This window comes from Ictidomys tridecemlineatus, chromosome 6 (genome assembly GCF_052094955.1).
Source record: "Ictidomys tridecemlineatus isolate mIctTri1 chromosome 6, mIctTri1.hap1, whole genome shotgun sequence".
Taxonomy (NCBI): domain Eukaryota; kingdom Metazoa; phylum Chordata; class Mammalia; order Rodentia; family Sciuridae; genus Ictidomys; species Ictidomys tridecemlineatus.
The window spans coordinates 66,188,815-66,207,927 of NC_135482.1; the positions used below are offsets into that span (position 1 = coordinate 66,188,815).

Consider the following 19,113-nt stretch of genomic DNA (forward strand, 5'->3'; position numbering starts at 1 on the left):
GCTGCCTGGATTTTTTTTTTCTGAAAAAAAAATTAAAAAGAAACTTTTCAGTTGTCACATTTAAAAAGTTAAAAGTAGGTGAAATATCACTTTGTGAGCTCTTTTTTTCTTGTTTTAAAATCAAGTCGCCTTTGGTGTGCATGTTAACCTTACAGTACATCTCCATCCAGACGAGCCACATTTCCAGAGCTCAGATGCCACATGTGGCTAGGGGGACAATGCAGCCATGGGCCTGCTTCAGAGTGCACCATCGTGGTGAAGTCCACCTGAAGGAACTGCCCACCCCTCACTGAGAACTAATGACTCTCCAGGGCCCTCTCCAGCATTCACCCCTCACGGTCTGGACACCTAGAGGCTGTAGGTTTCTTGTCAAATTCTAGACGGGGCTTGAGGAATGGCTCTCACAGCGCCGGCTCCAGCCCGTAACGGGAGGTTATAAATTCAAGGTAATCAATGGAGCCAGGTGCCGAGAACCCCGTGGGAAGCTCAGTGGCCAGGACCGAAGATGGTCCGTGGCGGAACCGCGCGGGCCGGCGGCCACCCAGGCACGGATCCCGCGCCCCGCGGGCCAGACACCGGGGCCGGCGGCACCCCCACCCCCACCCCGGGCCGCGGACGCCGAGGTCCCGGCTCGGCCCGTTCGGGTCTCGGGAGCCGCGGCCCCGCCCCCCGCGCCGCCGCCGCCGCCGCCGCCGAGCCCCGGAAGCGGGCGGGGATTTCCTGTGCCCGCCCCGCCCGCGCCCGCCGGGCCGCTGTCGCCGCCTGTCGCTGGCTGGGCCGGCCGCCGGCTCCGAAAACGCTAGCAGAGGGCGGAGGGGAGGGGCAGGCGGCGCCCGGGAGGGAGGCACCGGGCTGCGGGCCAAGCCGACCCGGGGTGAGTGGGGCCGGGACGGAGGGCGCCGCGGCTGGAGGGAGGGTCGCCTGGCTTCCCCGGGGGCCGGGGGGCACGGTCACCCATGGGGGCGGGGAGGAGGAACGATGCGGCCTCCCGGTCGCTGTCTTTCCCGAGGGACACCGCTGACATTCTGTGCCCGCCCCTCGCCCCGTCTCGCAGTTCCCATCGTCGCTGTCAGGCCCCTGCAGGCTCCTGTCGCTGTCACTCGCCTACCGGTTACCCCAAGGCACCCTTTCTCTTCACTTGCTCAAGCCCCTGCTCAGAGGAAACCTGTTTTCTGACCTCACTTTCCCCCGCTCCGATTCTGCCTTGCTCGGATTCTCTGAAATCTGACCCTCTCCAGGGGCAGTGTGACAAGAAGGAGGAAAGAAGCAACCTTACTCCCGAACAGGCTCCCATCCCGCCCATGCCCCACCCGTTGCAGGGGCCAAGGTTTTCTTGACAGTCACAGGCGCAACTCGTCCCAGTGCCCTTGGGCCACTCTTTTTGATAACATGGCCCTTTTTCTGTACAACAGCAGTGGGTGCAAAAACTTCTTTCTACAGATACCTTGTCATCCAGCTATATCAGGAAAAGGGAAAATTAAAGCCCCAGAACTCAGACTCCAATAGGCATGGGATTATCTGGAACCAGGAGAAACCAAGTTAAGGCTGCCCCTTCACAGCCCAGGTGCTGGTTCTGCCTTGAACATCTTAGGAAATGTAAGCTAGGGACAGGTACCCACCCCTTCCTTTGCTGAGATTTTTGCCAGCTCTTCCATAGGTTTTCTGTCAGTGATATCAAGAGACTCATAATTGGTCCAGTATACTCTGCAGAAAGAAGCTTCTCATCAAGAGACTTTTCTTCTGGAGGAGAGGAGGAAAGGATTTGAGACAGGTGTCCAGATATTTAGCTAGAAGCAGAACCCTAGGAGGAGGATTTGCTGAAGGAGCACAAGAACAGGAAGGCTTAGAGTGAAGAGGGAAAACTGGTACTTTGATGAAAGCGAAGAAAAGACAGGGACAGGAATTCATACAAGAAAACTAAAATGGAAGTTTCTCTTTATTGGGAATTTTCCTTATGGGAAGTTTCTGAAAAGGAAACCTCCTAAACTGGGAATCTGTCCAGGATTCTGTTCCCATGCAGCCCCGAGCCATCTTTGGACCTCTGAGATGAAAGGGGAATCTGTTCTTCCTTTGCATTGAATTTAAGGTTCCCACCTACCTCTTTTGTTAAAGACAAATAGGCAAAAAATGAAAAAAGAAAAATGACTTGACATCTGTTGATACCTAACCTGGCCTTCTGGTTCTTGCAAATGTTATTGAATGGCTATGCATGAGCCAGAATATCTACCAAGGTTCTGATCTGTTCTTGGAAGTCTTTCTCTGCCTCTTACTACTTCTATACTGAATAAGTATCACAAAAATATGTTACCAAGCAGAAAGGAAACACAAGAACAGAAAGGCTTAAAGTGAAGTCTTCTAATAGACTATTTCCCAAATAGAGCCTGTCCTGTTCTTAAGATGATTAAGGAATGGAAGAGTACACAACCTGGTCTTGTGCACAAGATTGTTAATTAAGAAAAAAATCTAACCTAAATATTCTTTTGTAATCAAAACCCACTTCTTCTGTTCCATTCATATAGGGATAGAAAACACCTCTCTTTTTATGCATTAGTAGCTCCATTCATCAGCCTTCTCCAAAAAAGAGAAAACTAGGTTCTGCCTTTTCCAATGACTGTTTCCTATCCTTTTCTGTACTTTAATTTGTTCCATTGAATACATACTGGCTTCTTCATACCCTTTTTTAAAATTGAATTTATTTTTCTAATAAGATATGACTGGTGCCTTCCAAACAAACAGGTTTGTCCCTGTGTCTCAAATCACAGGGCTATTAATTCACCCTAAGATCATTGTAGAAGCACTGCTTCCTCTTTTTCTATGCCTCAACAAACTTACTGTTATTTTTTACCCTTTCTGATTAAACTTCAGCCTCTTATTGATCAACAATTTCTCTTACCTAGTAGGGTAGTTTTGGAATCTTAAACCTGCTTTCCAAGTTATTGGTCTTTCTACCTTATTTACTACATGAGAGTAACATATCATGTGTCTTAGTAAGGTGCTGTTTGGTTAAGCCTCAAAAAAGATGTGTGAACTCACAATGCACATACACCACTTGTTTGGGACTTCTATGTGAAGTAATGATGTCATTCTGAAATAATTGATGAGAATGTGACTTATGGCAGAAAATTTTATGTGTGATTGCGTTCATCTTTGTTGAGAACAGATCTGTGTACATTCCTTCCTGCATGTTTCCAAATTGCCTACTCTCCTATACTTTCAGTTGTTGAAATAAAATGAATAACTTATGAATTTCTGGGATTGTTCTTTTTAAATATATTCTTCTTTCAGGCTTCAGAGATATTTTGGTATTTCCATGAGGCCCCCAAATAACAGTTAGTGACTTTGCTATTCAGTACCTGCCAGTTTCTTAGTTCCTCCAAGATGCTCAGCTCAGACTCAGTTGATTGGAACACATCAAGTTTTGACGTTCATCTTCCATTAAGCTCCTTTTATCCAGTCTCATCATTAATCCCTGGAGCTGTTCCCCACAACTTCCTTAGGCATAGCTAATATTGATCTGTTCCAGGTCACAAGTTGGGCTTGGAGCAAAAATGCTTTCAGAACAGACAGCAGCCCTGGGGACAGGATGGGAGTCAATGAATGTACAGCTGGATGGAACAGAGCCCCAGATGGAAAGGGGAAGCCAGGAAGAGGGGCCATGGAGAACAGCACCAGGGCCACTGGAGAACCTATGCTGTGATCTTGAAGAGGAGCCACAGTCATTTCAGGAGAAGGGTGAGAGCCCACAGCAGTGTGGGAAACCCAATGTGTAGTCTCCTAATTTCTGTTCAAAGAGTAGAGTTTAAAATCCCCAAATTATCATGGACTAAACAGCATACCCAGTACCAGCACCAGTCCTTTCTTCCTTGCCCTGCTTTCAGGACTCATGAATTCTTCAACCATGTGATTAGGCTTTTCCTGTCGCTTGCACAATTATTCCTTCCACATGCAAGTATGTAATTGGTGGTATTGAATGTGGGAGATGAAGAAAGTGCAACACTGATTTCCATTAGAGAACACACCAAGTAATATAATACTTCACTAAATGAAAATTTCATTCAAATAATACAAATTCAAAAGCTATCTAATGCCCTTACAGAACATTTTGAGTGAAGGATTCTTCATCTATGTTTATGCATTTTAATTTTATCAATGGTCATAGATATTAGAGAAGATGAGACCATTATGCTCCTCTAAAATGAAGTACTTATTGGAAAATGAGGGATAATTCATCTCTAATGGTTCCTCTCTCCCCTTACCAGCTCAATCTACTCCCTGGGTTCCTGCAATTCCTCAAGAGGGGAGCACTGGAGATTGGGAGATGGCAGCTGCCCTTCTTGCAGCTGGATCACAGGTGGGATGTATAAAGTTGGCCTCTCTCAAGGTCTCATCAAACAGTTTTATAGTTTTAATATTATCCCATTGATTTTTTTAGTTCAGATGAATACTAATTGTATGTTAATATTATAACTGAACAGAGTCTATCCTTTTCCAAGGGGCACATTATACCCTTGGAAAATTAAATGGAGGCACAACAAGGAGAGGTGATTTCTTAAAGATAGGGTTTTTAAATGGATGGGTATGTTATTATCCACAGGGGAATTTTTAAGAATAGTTAATTAGCTTTATTCAATTAATAAATATGGAAATATTAGGAAGAGAAGACCTAAGTAAAGCTTGGAAGAATATAGACAGGATTGGGTAGATAATGAAGCACTTAGGGAAAAGAAGAAAAGAAATATGTAAAGAGGGTCAAAGCTAGATAAGAAAATAGGTATAGATTCAGAAAGCAATAGAGGAGCCAAGGAAAGATAATAGTAGTAGTTTTTACTACACTCCCAGAGTGCTTATCATCTGTGCTCTTCTCTGGGTGCTTTGTGTGATCTCATTTGATTCTGAGAATAAATCAATCATCCCATTTTAAATGAGAAATTAAGGTATTTTTATAAGGTCATACTGCTAGTATAAGTAACAAAACTAAGAGTCATTTGGCTCCATATTCTGGGCCTAACTATCATACTGTGCTGCCTGAAATGGTAAAGGTATAGCATGATGGGAAACAAGAATGTTTAATTTTTATCATTTTGTGTTGCCATAAAAAGGGGGGGTATTACGGAGGAAGGAGAAGATGGTACAGAATTTCTGTAATAAAAAGAGTAAAGCAAGTGATAAGAGATTGAGTAGACATTAAGACAGAGGGAGTGAGGAGTTTGTGATACCTCAACTTCTCATGATCCTATTTGGGAAACTTCTCTGGTGACATTACCCTCACTCACTCCTTAACCATTAACCTTTATTCCTCTCCTCACTTCCCCTTTACCAAAACCATATATCCTACCCAGGGATCTCTAGGCAATTCTTTTCCTAGGTATTCTCTTGCTCTCTCTTCTCTACTAAATCAGCCTTTTATACTGAGATCACATTTTCCTTAAGGGACAGCTACTGACCGAGATGCTATATTTTGTTCAGGGCCTGGTAACCATCAAGGATGTGTCACTGTGCTTCTCTCAGGAAGAGTGGCGGAGCCTGGACCCCTCTCAAACAGACTTTTATGGAGAATATGTCATGCAAGAAAACTGTGGAATAGTGGTCTCTCTGAGTAAGCATGATCTTCCCTACCTACTAAAAGATCATACCCTGAGAAGAAAAAGCCATCTGCTTCAGGACTCTTTCTAGGCTTCTGCCAAAGAAAGAACCTCAGGGCTAACCCCAAGAGAATGGAAGTGAGGGATCACTTTAAAAAAATACTTAATAATGCTGAATTGTGCAGTAAAGAACTTGAGGTTCTTCTTGGTTGGGATTGGGTGGTTCTTACAAAGCAGAGAGAGAGACATTTGGAACTGGGTCCTCAGAATCCTGGGAACCATCTAGGGGAAGACAGTTTCCAAGGACATGACTGGGAATGGGGTGGAGTGGGGGCAGTTTGCAGTAGGACTAAAGTAAAGTTCTGAAGTTATAGTAGGACTAAAGTGAAGTTATGATCAGAAAGGGAACTTGGGCTGGAAGGATTTGAGTAGAAAATAACAGACTAAATTGGAAAAGAAAATGTGTTTTCCTAGGATAAAGAAGAGGGACTTAACAGAAATGGTAGGAGTCAAGAGAGAGGCTTGAATCTGGCCTGCTTTTTCTTAGAGTTCCAAGAAATCATCTAGGAAACAGGTTTTTTCACAAATATAGGATAACTGTTGAACTAACTTACATCTCTATTTTTCTTTCCCATGGGCAGGATTTCCAATTCCTAAACTTGACATGCTTTCTCAACTAGAAGGAGGAGAAGAACAATGGGTCCCTGACCCCCAGGACTTAGAGGAGAGGGATATCCTGAGGGTCACATATACAGGTGAGGACCTAGAAAGGATTTTCAGCCGCTGCCTTCACCATTCTTGGGGTGTCATTATTGTATATTACTCTCATTTAAAGGTTTGGAGATCTTTTTCTTCAAAAGCAAATCAGTGTAACAGAAAAGTTTATAAGACAGTCCAGCATCAAACTTTGAGGATTTGAATTCTGGACAATGTCCATGGAACCTTGGAAAAATAGTTGACTTCTTCTTGGTTTCTTCCTATCTAAATTATTTTGAGTATTAAATATGTTAACATATTAGAACAATATAACAAGGCCAAGAAAGTAATAAGCACACAGTAAATGTTTGTTACTGTTACTATTGATGTTGTTGTTGTTGAATCTCCTATCCATTTCAGGAATGACTTCCATGTCTCTCTAGTATTGCTGACACTGATGATTGCAACACATTCCTTCATTCTCTCTATCCATATTTAGGTTAGAAGATGTTGATTAGTAGTAATAAATAGTAGTTGATAAATAATGCTAATAAGTAATGACAATAGCATATACCACTTTCTAAGTGTTTACTATGTGCTGATATTATGCTATTATATAATAACCTTGGGAGAGAGGTGTTTTACTCCTGTTTTGCAGAAGAGGAAATGAAGGCTTTAAGAATTTAAATGGATAGCTGAGATTAAAACTTGGCTGATCTACTCCTTAAGCCTAGGCTTTTAGAACCTCTACACCTATCACCCTATCTTATATATTAGAATATGTCCTCTCAACCCTCCTGGGGTGAGGTTTGGCATCATACATCATGCTTAGGTCCTAGGGTACTATCTTGTGACTCCCTTTTTGGGGTTGTTCTTTTTCCTTCTCCACAGGAGATGGAAGTGAACATGAGGGGGATACCCCTGAACTAGAAGCAGAACCTCCCAGAATGTTATCTAGTGTGTCTGAAGATACTGTTCTCTGGAATCCAGAGCAGGATGAGAACTGGGATTCCATGTCCAGGAGCTCCAGAGGAATGCTCCTAGGACCACCTTTTCTTCAGGAAGATAGCTTCTCAAATCTTCTATGTGGCACAGAGATGGATTCTCTCTTAAGACCCCATACATGCCCCCAATGTGGGAAACAGTTTGTGTGGGGCTCCCACCTTGCCAGGCACCAGCAAACACACACTGGAGAGAGGCCCTATAGCTGCCTCAAGTGTGAGAAAAGCTTTGGACGAAGACACCACCTAATCAGGCACCAGAAAACCCACCTACATGACAAGCCCAGCAGGTGTTCTGAGTGTGGCAAGAATTTCCGATGCAATTCCCATCTGGCCAGCCACCAGAGAGTGCATGCAGATGGCAAGTCCTGCAAGGGTCAAGAGGTTGGAGAGAGTCCTGGGGCTAGGAAACGGCAGCGTGCCCCACCAGTGCCAAAATGCCATGTGTGCACTGAATGTGGGAAGAGCTTTGGCCGAAGGCACCACCTAGTGAGACACTGGCTGACCCATACCGGGGAGAAGCCCTTCCAGTGCCCTCGGTGTGAGAAGAGCTTTGGCCGCAAACATCACCTGGACAGGCATCTGCTGACCCATCAGGGGCAAAGTCCCCGAAGTAGCTGGGACCGAGGGACATCTGTCTTTTGAAATCTGTCTCTGCTGCAGTTATGGTCAGGTCTATCAGCCGGTGCTACCAGTAGTCACTGCCAGGGCTGCCTCTATCCTGCACCCCAATGGCCAGAATCATGAGCCCTGGCCCTGTCCCTAGAGAAATGATGCTCCAGCATTGGCCAGAGTATTTCTCACCAGTTCTGTGAGAACACATGAAAACAGGGTTCTTTGGGCAAAATTTTGGGAAACAATGCATACAATGTGGGCTGATATTCAGCCTGAGCCCATTCTCAAAGGTACAGTGGTACCAGCAGTTATGGCTGAGGTCCATTCTCATTGGTTGGAGAATGTACGATACCACTTGTTAAATATTTTTGAGTATCACCCTTGTGTATTAATTATATTCTTTCTCTATATATACACATATATTTGTGAATATATGTAGAGAGAGACTATTTTGCATATTAAAGGGTCTGAAAGCTTCTGCAGTAAACTGTTGTTAATGCAGTGTTTCCTAAACTTACTTGACCTCAATATCCTCTTTATTTCATATCCCACAGAACTGGTGACTCCATGAAATGTACTCTGGTAAACAATGAATTTGAAAGTAATGAGGAAACAGGAATGAGATTGTGATCAGGCACCCAGAGTCCCCTTTTTTATCCCTGTGAAAGCCAGGGGGCCAGATGTTATTCCTGTGTGGGTCTGTCACCCTTACCTTAGTCATCCATATACACATCTACACCTCTCAATGCCACCTGCTGAAAAAACAAAGGACTTTTCCACCTCCTATTCCTATTTCCTTCATCTTGCACATACATATTCCAGCTGAGAGATCACGCTATAATGCTAAAAGATGGATGTTACCTCCCGAAGTAATCCAGGCCCACACAGAAGAAAAAACTATTCCCTCAAACAGATCCCCTCTCCCATTGACTGTGTCTTTATGTGTGTCTCTGTGTACATGTGTGCAGGATCCTTGAAGAGAGCATGCTAAGTGCAAATTGTACAAGCTAGGTTTTCTAGGGGTTGTGTTCTGGGGATGAGGGTAGTGGGGATTGTATGGGGATTTTTGTTTTGTTTTGTTTCAAGATAGAAAGTAATCTGCGTGATAAAGGGAGCCCTAGTGGAAAGGGTTCAATGATGGATTAAGTTGTGTACAAAGTTTTCCCCAGTATCACTGAGATCAAGACATTTGTGGGTTTGTATGTCTAGGTCTGAATCTCTGAGTTGCAAATTGTTTTTACCCAGGAGAAGACAGAAAGAAGTCTTCAGAGCAGAGAGCTGTTTCTTGTTGATTTCAGGCAAGGCACATTTAGAAGGTTTGTGCTGAGTGGGGTTTTTGTCTTGTCTTTTATGAGTGCTGGAAAATTAGGACAGGAATCACAGTGTTTGCAAGTTGTTGTTATTAATCTTGACTTTGATTTCCTCATCAAGGGGGAAGAGTTACCTTGAGGATCTCATTCTCCCAGAAACAGAACTTTATGGGAAAAGGCTGTGGCTTAACTTTTCAGCTGATGCAGGGTAATGAGCTTTCTGGCTGGTTTTTCTTCCAATTCTGGAAAAGTGTCCATACTGTGAATCTTAGAATTCTAAGGTATCCACACTAGGATTTGTATAAATATTCTAACATCTGTTAGTTGATAAGGTGGTCATTGTTTCTCATTATTAATGATTGTGTTAATGCCAATCTTATAATTTATCTTGTTAGAGCAGTTTGAGTTAGGAAGGAAGAAAAGCAAAGAGGGTGAAATTGTGATATTTTTTCTTTAATTCTTAGATTCTGGATTCTCCCTAAGACAATTATTTCTTAACCACAGTTGATGGAATTAACCAGAAACACAAGAGGAAGTGAGCTGCAAGAATCTAATTTAGTGATTGCTCCATCTTGCTTAGGAAAAACTGGATGAATCACAGCTCTTCAGAGTCCTGGGCTCAAGTGGAATTGAAAATAGGGTCATTTTGCTGACTGGGCTTCTTAAGACTACAAACAAGAGTAGCTCAGCTCCATCTCTCTTTTGCTACTGAGAGCACCCTTCCATCTTTGCCTGGAATGCACTTCTCTTGCTTCTGTTCTTAGGAATAAAGTAAAATGGCCAACCAGCCCTCTGTAAGCAGGCCTTACCCTAGGTCCTCAGGGACAGAAGCATTTTAAAATCAGTATTAGGAGATGCCCAAGAAAATAAGAAAATATTAGGTTCCAGTGTTAAAACTGGACTATACCATTTCTTTTTCTCTCATACTTTAAATACAAATATTTAATACAAATATAAAGCTTTCTATAATAGAACCTATTTTGGATCACAGATATGTTTGATATCTGGTAAAAACCAGATGCCCACTTTTGTGAAAAAATAGACATATTACAGTTTACATAGTTTTGCATATACATTTAGCAGATTCAGAGCCCACCCGTGGAATCCCTAAACTGTGGTCAAAGAAAGGGATTTATCATGACTCAATATGGTTATTCTATATTTGTGTCAAGAATTACAAGGCAAAGGTCACTAAATATTTTAAGGACTAAGATACTAGAAGCATCAGGGTATGAGGACAGAATCTGGTCTTTAATGACTATAAGAATATTGCTTAGTTCTATTCTGTTTTCAAGAAATATCTGACATGCTAGCAAATCCAACTCCTCACAAACCTGGTCTTAAGCCCTTGTGGTAAGTGGTATTCCTTACTATCAGGTCAGACATCTTAATATCTACATGTTAACCTCCAGCCTTTTATCTGTTTTAGTAATTGTAGGGATAGAAAGTGAAGCCCCCAAAATGTAGGTGCAGCTGAAAGGCATCATGGAGTCTAAGGGCCTTCCACAGAAGGGGCGATCCTTTGGGTCATCTCTGGTGTACTATTGTCTTCTCTACCTCGGTCCAACATCACCTCCCTTGGACAAAAAATAAAACAAGCAACAGCCATTCAATGAGTGAATAGATTTGAATTATTTTTCCCACAGGGAATCAGCCTCAAACATTCATCTTCCACCTAATTCTCATCTGCCACATGGCTACCGGGTTCCCTTGAAATAAAAAGTGTCTGTGACTTCTCTCTGGGCAAAATGTAAAACAGGGAAGTGTATCTTTAGGATCCTGTCACAGTTTTCCATCTGTGGTGACTATGCCCTAATTCAGGTATCCTTCCCTTTGCACCCCCAAGGAATAAAGGATCCCTTGCATAGGAGAATGTAACCCAAAGGGCTAGCTTTTCCTGAAGCTATTTATATTTTAAGCTCTAACTTTAATTGTGGAAAGAAATGCTTTTCCCTTGTTAGAGAAATGTTATGCCTTCAGGGGAGCTAAATGGGCTAATAATTGGGGATAAAACCAAACCACTGTTTGCTGTTTACAGCATGGCAAGGTCAATCCTGACTCAGAACCAGGAGAGTTAGAAGTCAGGTCTCTTCCAACTCTTTTCAGATAGGTGCATTGAATGGGGTTGGGGTGGGGTGAGTAGGGCTGAACAATAAAAGAAAAGTAAAATCTCCCTTAGATCCCTTGGAGGGCCTTAGCTGGCAAAATTTCCCTCTATTCTTTGTATGGTATACCAGACCATGGTTCTTAAAATGTGGTCTTTAGACCAGCTGCAAATTTTCAGATCCCTAAATCAGAAACTCTGGGGTTATAGCCCAACAATCAGTTTTTTTTAGCATGCCCTCCAGACTATAAGCTAAGTTTTAGCTAGGGGATTCAAATTCCATGTCAAGCAGTTGTACTTCACCATCTTCACACTCCTGTTGTCAACCTCACTAGGCTAGTCCTCAATTAAGTTCCCTTTAGTTCTAGGGTCTTCCCCATGCTTACCTCAGTTGAAGAACTGGGGTTATTCACCAATTCCAGGAACTAAAGGGACAACTACCTAACTCAACTATCAACCACCAAACTGGGAGCACAGTGTAACTTGAGTCCAGAAACCTCAGGATAGAGGGAATAAACAACTCAAAGAAAGAAAATCCAACATAAAACTGAGAAATGGACAGTCAAGTAAACAGTCCTCCATTGTTAGTCATCTGATCTTTTCCCTAGGCCTTCTAACAAGTAGCCCTGGAGGCAGGTGAATCAAGCATTCAGCACAAAGGTAAGCACAAGACAGTGAGACTTGTGATGCTAAGCATGTAAAGACCCAGGTTTTCCAAACTCACAATTGGATTAGGGACCAATAAGAGCCACACAAAGGATTTCTAACCATGATTTGGTGTACCTCATAGGCAAGAGCATCGGGAACATTAGATAGTTCCCAGGGCACACAGGGGAACTAGACTTCTGTAAAGAGATGTGACACAAGTGAGGTTCAATCCTAGACTCTATTTACTACGTAGAGATTGTAATCAGTTAAGCCACGGTACCTAAAATGCATTCTCCTGCTTTGAAAATTCTATGCAATTCAGACTGTGGAAAAGGCTCTATCTTGTAGGCCCTGGCCCTGCTACCTGCTCCAGTTCCTCTCCCAGACACACCCATGAAAACAGACTGAATTGACAATTGCAAACCTACCTATGAGGCTCTCTAAGATAGAAGGTTAGAGAGAGCTTCAGCTTTCTTTAACTGCAGGCTTCAGGCTCTCCCTCTTTTTGTTGTCTGCCATTTCCCTTCTCCCAACAGGCAGCACTCTTCCACTCTTCCTTCTCACTTCTCAGCTTTCTTTGGTTTGATTTTTGTTCTGTTTTGCCTGAGCAATGCTGCACCTTCCCAAGGGTATTTGTTTGCCCCAACTCCCATCTTTCCAGCTTCAGGCTTCTCTCTTCTCTAGTTTCATTTCATCATGGGCTCACTGCTCATCCATCAACGGTCCTTCTAATAAGTAGTCCCTGCCAATTTATTTTCTATCAGTGTTAAACCTACTAAGCAGGGATCACACTCAGACTTTCCACTCCCTTTCCCTATTCTTATCTAGAGCAACTGAGCTGCCACCTTACCAGTCTTTCTCTCCCATACACATTCCCATTCCTGCCATAAACCACACCCAAACTCGCTGTCTAGGACTGACAGATGGAGGCCCTTATTCCTTTGACCAGTGACTCTTCAACCCTTGAAGTAGCTTCCAGTCACTTTCTGGTTTTTGCTAGTTTATTTTACTTCCTACTTGTCTCCTATAGCTCCTGAGAATCAAACTGTCTTAATTCTACAAGCAGCGTTTTGTGTGCTTACTATGCACCAGGCTCTAGTGGTTCCAGACCTGGAGACCCTGCCCCTGTCCTCAGCGAGTTATTCAGCCAAGCTTTCCTGCCAAGTCTCACCTGCACTCGCAGCTCCCTCTTCAGGGGAGGTTCAGGGTATGCCCAACTAGGGCTGTGCCTGCTAGTCTGTTAGCTGTCTCCAAAGGCTGAACTTCCTACAAGTTTAGTATGTACCCTTGGGGATCTATAATATGCTCTGTATGGTTCCTGGCAGTTGAATAAGGAGGTGAGGCTGGATCACCGATTTCCTCTTAGTCCTCTCCAATTTTCCCTCCATTCCCCACTCTTCTTTCCGGAGCCAAAAAAAAAGACTGGGGGAGGGGGCGATTGGTGGGAGCATTGTGGGAGTGAGAGAGGCGAGGTATCAGGAGAGTCCCGCACTAGCCCCTGTCGCCCTATGGAAACAGCTTCAAGATGCAACAGGCTGGCCCGCGCCGCCTCTTCCCTGGCGTCAGGTCCCCAAAAATATCGCTCCCCACTCAGTTACTGACGGTGACCCAACCTGAGACACGCCCTGGGATTGAGCAAGTGGTCGGCTCACAGGGAGTGCTGCCGCGCGGAGACTGAGGTAGCTGTGTTGAAGACTGCAAATTTACCCCCTTAGGTAAATTCGAAATAACTGGGTATTTTCCAGAGCCAGATGAGGCGGTCACCGATGGGGTTAGGACAGAACACGGTCATCCAGATGCACTCAGCTGAGGTACAGAGAGGTTAGGTAGGAAATGGTTATGGGAGAAATCTAGGAAAGGCTTGTGGTGATGGGGCGGGGTGGGGTGTGGTCATTAACTCACTGACCAATCCTCTGGGGCGGGCAAACAAAGACCTCCTTTCCGGGCATGAGCATAATCCAAAGGCACAGCTCTTCCTCCATGGGAGTGGCTGTAAAGAGCTTCAAGCCTGTTGCTTAGTGGGTGCTGAGCCTCAGATGCCTCTGCAGCTTTCCTTACACCTACCAAGCTGTTTTGCTGCCTGGGGCTTCACATATTTTCTTATTTTCTGGTGTTCACTCTTTCCCCCCAGCCACTTGGAGTAATACTTCCTGATCTTTTCCATCACTAAAAAGGGTAAGAGGGAAGGGAACTGAGAAAAGGGAAAGGAGAAAACACAGCAGCTGTGATTGTTCCTTCATTGGGTGGTGGTGGGGGGGATGTTTTCTCAACCAGGACTACTGAAATCCTGACTTCCTTCTATCTACCCCCCGCAACCTGCTCTCTCACTCTCATTCAAGCCCTGGTGTTAACACCCTCTCCCTCTTCAATTTTTTAATTCTCTGGTTTAGGGGGTCAGTTTGTGTCCGTTCTTGACACAGTGCTTCTATGTTAATATCCTAACTCTGTATTCCTGTCCTTACTAGGTATATAGGTTTGGGCTGAACATGACCAGATGCCCTTGTCATGTAAGAAGTTCCCCAGAGAAGAAGAGAAGAAATCTATAGTTTGAAGACCACTGATAAATGGCGATGTTTGCATGTTCTATAAAACAGGTTGAAAATCTGAGATATCTTCCCCATCTCCATGAAATCTCTGCAACATGTAGAAATAAATTCTGAACTTCTGACCTTTATCTACATTCAAAAAGATGGCTTGTGGAGCTAATGAATGGATGGTGAAGCCCCATTCAACGTCTGGAACTTGAGATAATGCTGGATTTGCAGTTAAGAGTCAATTTTCTAAGCTTTACACTTTCTAAAACATTCACTTTTTCACCTAAGACCTATCTTAGAAAAATGAGATGAACTAAAGCATACAGTAGAACAAAGCATCTTATAAATGAAAAAGATATAATTGACAATTATAAGAAAATTTCTACCTTAATTTTTAACAAATTACAATTTATATGTTTCTGAAAACAAACACAGAAAAGATAGTAAAGAATCTCATTTAAATCTATTCCCTACAATTCCTATCACCTTCCCCTCATGATAGAGAGCCACTTAGGTTTACCAGCATATTCTCCCATAGTTTCTTTATGCGTCTACAAAGAGATATTTAGATTTCCCTTTATTTTGCTCAAAAGTTAGTATATACTCAAGTGTCTTGAACTTTTTCTTTTTCACTAATTGTATCTTGAGGAGCTTATCATAATAAAGAATACTTGCCTTTTTAGAGCTACATGTTATTTCACTATATGGAAGCTTTGCTAATTAGGAGAACCTATCTCCTAATTATACTTTTGTTCTTTTTTTAAATGCAATGCTGCACTAAATACCCTGGACATAAGTCATTCCACAAGAGTATAAACACATAAAAGATAAATTCCATTTGCATTTGTAGTGCAGTAGACATTTCCTTCCATTAGGGGTTGCAACAATTTGTACTTCCACCAGTAATGAATATGAATGTTTTTCCAGTCACCAATGGACTCTATTCTCAAACATTCAGATTTTTGTCCATATGATTAAAAACTCTATCTTATTAATTTGCACTTTTCTTATGAGTTAACTTGGATTTTTTGGTATTTTTAAAGGGCATATATATTTCTGTTAACTGTTTTTGAACAACCGTTGAATATCTGATGCTTAAGAGTATCTAAGGTTTGTTACAACTCTGAAGTCCAACAGTTATTTGGTACAGCACTAGGCAGTTGAGGTTAAAGGAAAACAGAGAATTGCAGTCAGGGACATTACATTTGCTCTAATTAAAACATCCAAATACTCCATTCAAATATAAGCCCAAAGAAAAGTGGGGAATATGTTTTATCCATTTTAGTATTCTCAGCACTGGTTCCAGAATCTTGGATTCATGACTGAACACTAGGAATAGAATTAGCTATTCTAGGGATTCATTCACAGAGTACCCAGCTCTCATCAGGATCTAGATAATCTGGATAGCTTGCTATTGAGGTAAGGTGTTTTTTCATATTTTGTTGGAATATAGCCATTCTAGAGTTGGTCAATGAAAAATAAACTAAAATGACCATTGTTAGCAACATAAGATCAGGGTCTGGGAGCTCTGTTCCTATATAAGGTAACTATTTTCATTAATTGATAAGTTCTACTAAATGAATGGAAGTCTGCTTAAATGAAGAAACCATAATACAAATAATACGAAGACATAATACAAAGACAAATGTGATGATTCCTAGAAAATCTAGAAAACAAGGTGTTTCCAGTGTCACTCCCATTCATCTTAATAGGAAAAGCTAATTGTAGACCACCTTGTTCTTTAGGTAAAAACATCCCTGGACTCAAAGGGGGCAATTCATCCTACTATAAGGGCATTGATTAACTTTGTTCTAATTGTGTTCAATAGACAATGTTTGATTTTCTCACTGCCTCTTCCCAGATGGCTCTTCATTTTCTGATTCTGTTTGCTTCATTCTGCCACTCATAGACAGTCAAGTGCATAGTAACCTTAATTTGAGCATCCAGAAATTTCCAGGTTCAGAACATCTCTAGATGAGATACATTTCAAGCAGTTTGCTGTTATTTGGCTTTGCACAGGCTTAAGGCTGTGATTCTCAAGGGTTTGAGAGGGCTAAGAGTAGCATCACTTTTTTGTTTGAAACACACATCACCCCTTATAGAAGATACTACATTATCCTGGGGAAAACTTCTAGGTGGTTCAAATATCTCACCCACCTCTTTTCAAGAATAAAAAGGAAGCACTTCTCAGGAGTGTTCATTTTCCCTACTGCTTTGGCTTCAGTTGGAAACAGCTAGTCCTTTCCCCTAAATCAGTATGTTTTACTTCCCTAGAAACCACTTCTGTGACCTATCACAGCTTATGACATGAGAATTACTCCCCTGCTATTCTTTACCCCTGCCTTAGAACTAAAAGAAATCATACATTTGCTCCACACTTGGTACATAGTGCTCAAAACATCTATGTAGTTTATGAAAAGCAAAAGGACTAGATATTCACTATCTAGCCTTGCCTATCTCCTGTACTTCTGATATGCATTCTATAAATCTTAATGGTTTCTTCTCTAGCAGTTAGCACTTGCCCACTTGATACCTCTCTTATTGTTGAATTTTGTCAAGCAAAGCATATATAATGATGATCAAGTTCCCTTTATCATTTTACTGACACTTTAAATCACCTCAAATCATTCTAGCACAATCCCAACATTTTGCAGAGGGGTGTAAAACCACACAAATGCTTATGTAATAATGCAGTTAAGGTCTGAATGGGAGAACTGTGACTAGAATCCTGGTCTCACTAAGTACTGATTCAGTGTAGTTTTCGGCTATAGCACATTACAATCTCATCAGGAATTACTTATAAACATATTAAATCTTCAGCCATGAGCACCCTGCCCTGTGCCAAGCCCTATGCAGGATGCTTTCACATACCATCTCATTTAATTGAGGATTCACATGTAAGACATACTTTCAAATTCAAATAGGATATCAATTCAGGGCAACAACTACAAACTCATTGCAATCGATTTTGGCAGAAGGGATTTTGTCTTAAAATACTTTTTCAGGTAAGAACACTTTGGATCAAGGTTGTCTACACTTCTGGCAACATGCCCTCCTTCCCCAAACTCATTTTGGATTTGCTAGTGTTGTGTATCATTAACTCAGCACTCCTAACTAACCCCTTTAAGCTGGTGGCTTTCCTCTACCTCTTTTCTTTCCTTCTAAAAGAGACTTCTCTGGGTCCTGCAACAGGTCAGAGTCTAATTTCTCTCTATCTCACGTGCCCACTAGAGGTCTCACCTTAACATCCACCCTTCCAGGTGCGGCTAAGAGCAAACAGACACAAAGAGGCGGGAAGGTCTTGTAAATAGGTTCATTAAGAGTGCGAGGTGCTCTCCTTGGAGCCTATGGGGAAAGGCATTAGAGCCTGTAGGAAATGAGGGCGTCCCTACATTAAGGATTCCCGGTTACAACCCGAAGGCCTTCGGATTTACTACAGGTCTTCATGCCCGTCTTCCCCTGCCCGGTAAAAGTACGGTCGGTTTTAACCGCGGTTGGCTTCTGGATGGTCCGTTTTCCCGGTTTCTCGGATTCCTGCTGCCTCTCTACTCTGACCTTAGAGCTTGGCCTCTTCTCTTCTCGTGACCTAGGCCTGATGTCCTCCTTCAGGGTCCGTCCTCTCCCCTCGTCCATCACCTTGACCCCCGCTTCTTCCTTGGATCTGGCACGCACCGGCTCCTGGGTCGTTTGCCTCCCCCTTCTCGCTTTCGCGGTGACCCTCCTGGGTCTCCAGGCTTCCTTGGTTTTCCTCGCCTGTTTGCGACGCGTGGGGCGCCTCCGCGGGTTCCGGGACCCGGCTGGGATCCTCCTGGGGGAACGGCCGTACTCCTCCATCCTAGGGCGCCCCAACTTTCTCTTGGGCTTCGGAATCTTCCAGACCCTGAAGTAGCCGGCGGCGTCGCTGCCGCTGACCCGCAGGAGCGTGCCCTTAACCTCAGAATTGGAGGCTTCTCCGGAGGGGCGGCCAATCTTCCTGCGCACTTCGTAGCCAGCGTTTCCGAGCTCCTTCTTGAGAACAGCCAGAGTCAGCCCCTTGTGCGACGTGATGGCCCGGAGCAGCAGCTGGGACACTTTGAGCACGGAGCGCGGGCCCCGCCTCACAGGTCCAGATGTGACCCTTTCCTTGGGCTGCTGAGCTTTAACTTCGGAGCCTTGGGACTCTCCACTGGGCTGGGCCGCCTCGGCCATGGCCCCGCTTGCCCCTCCGCGGGGCCGCTGGCTTTGAGCAGGCTTTGATCCACATCTGCCAAGCCATGACCTACGGGCTGGGGCTGGGTGGACCACGTCACAAAGGCAGGCCGGGCCCAGCTTTTCAGGTCCTAATCAGAAGGCTGGCACATCCCACCCAGGTAGGAGCCTTTTAACAATGACCTACCAGAGAGGTGCACTCCTGTAATGCCAGCGGTTTGGGAGGCTGAAGCAGGAGGATCACATGTTCAAAGCCAGCTTCAGCAGTTTAGTGAAGCCCTCAGCAACTTAGTGAGACCCTTTCTCTAAATAAAGTATTTTTTAAAAAAGAGCTGGGGATGTGGTAAAGCGCCCCTGGGTTCAAACGAAAAAACACCCACAACCAGACACCATTTTCTTCTAGGTCCAAACCAACCCACATCTTAATAGCATCTG

General features: G+C 43.5%; 2 protein-coding genes across 5 annotated transcripts; one reads left to right on the top strand and one right to left on the bottom strand.

The window, feature by feature from the left end:
* The first annotated feature begins 730 nt into the window (after positions 1 to 730).
* Positions 731 to 15,172, top strand: Znf641 (zinc finger protein 641). 4 transcript variants are annotated; one of them, XR_013422942.1, is made up of 9 exons: positions 731 to 874; positions 3,524 to 3,732; positions 4,260 to 4,351; positions 5,467 to 5,596; positions 6,224 to 6,337; positions 7,170 to 7,947; positions 9,326 to 9,412; positions 11,917 to 14,131; positions 14,422 to 15,172. XR_013422942.1 is itself a non-coding variant. In XM_078014776.1 (6 exons), the coding sequence occupies exons 2-6, from the start codon at positions 3,549 to 3,551 to the stop codon at positions 7,922 to 7,924; spliced, it is 1,275 nt and encodes a 424-aa protein (XP_077870902.1). In that variant the 5' UTR covers positions 731 to 874; positions 3,524 to 3,548; the 3' UTR covers positions 7,925 to 9,454. The 4 variants fall into 4 exon arrangements, 1 of the variants encoding a protein (XP_077870902.1); XR_013422940.1 differs by having other exon boundaries at positions 7,170 to 9,412; XR_013422941.1 differs by lacking the exons at positions 11,917 to 14,131; positions 14,422 to 15,172 and adding an exon at positions 9,669 to 10,817 and having other exon boundaries at positions 7,170 to 9,412.
* Positions 15,173 to 17,883: 2,711 nt separating this feature from the next.
* H1-7 (H1.7 linker histone) lies at positions 17,884 to 18,711 on the bottom strand. Its single transcript, XM_005325102.4, has one exon. It carries the CDS (start codon positions 18,676 to 18,678, stop codon positions 17,884 to 17,886), a length of 795 nt encoding a protein of 264 aa, XP_005325159.1. The 5' UTR covers positions 18,679 to 18,711.
* Positions 18,712 to 19,113: the final 402 nt, after the last annotated feature.

Excerpts from the sequence above, each read along its gene's own strand:
- Znf641 (XM_078014776.1), top strand. The coding sequence starts at position 3,549 with ATGCTTTCAGAACAGACAGCAGCCCTGGGGACAGGATGGGAGTCAATG. Across the intron at positions 5,597-6,223 it reads TGGAATAGTGGTCTCTCTGA|GATTTCCAATTCCTAAACTT; the intron begins GTAAGCATGATC and ends TCCCATGGGCAG. Across the intron at positions 6,338-7,169 it reads CCTGAGGGTCACATATACAG|GAGATGGAAGTGAACATGAG; the intron begins GTGAGGACCTAG and ends CCTTCTCCACAG.
- H1-7 (XM_005325102.4), bottom strand. The coding sequence starts at position 18,678 with ATGGCCGAGGCGGCCCAGCCCAGTGGAGAGTCCCAAGGCTCCGAAGTT.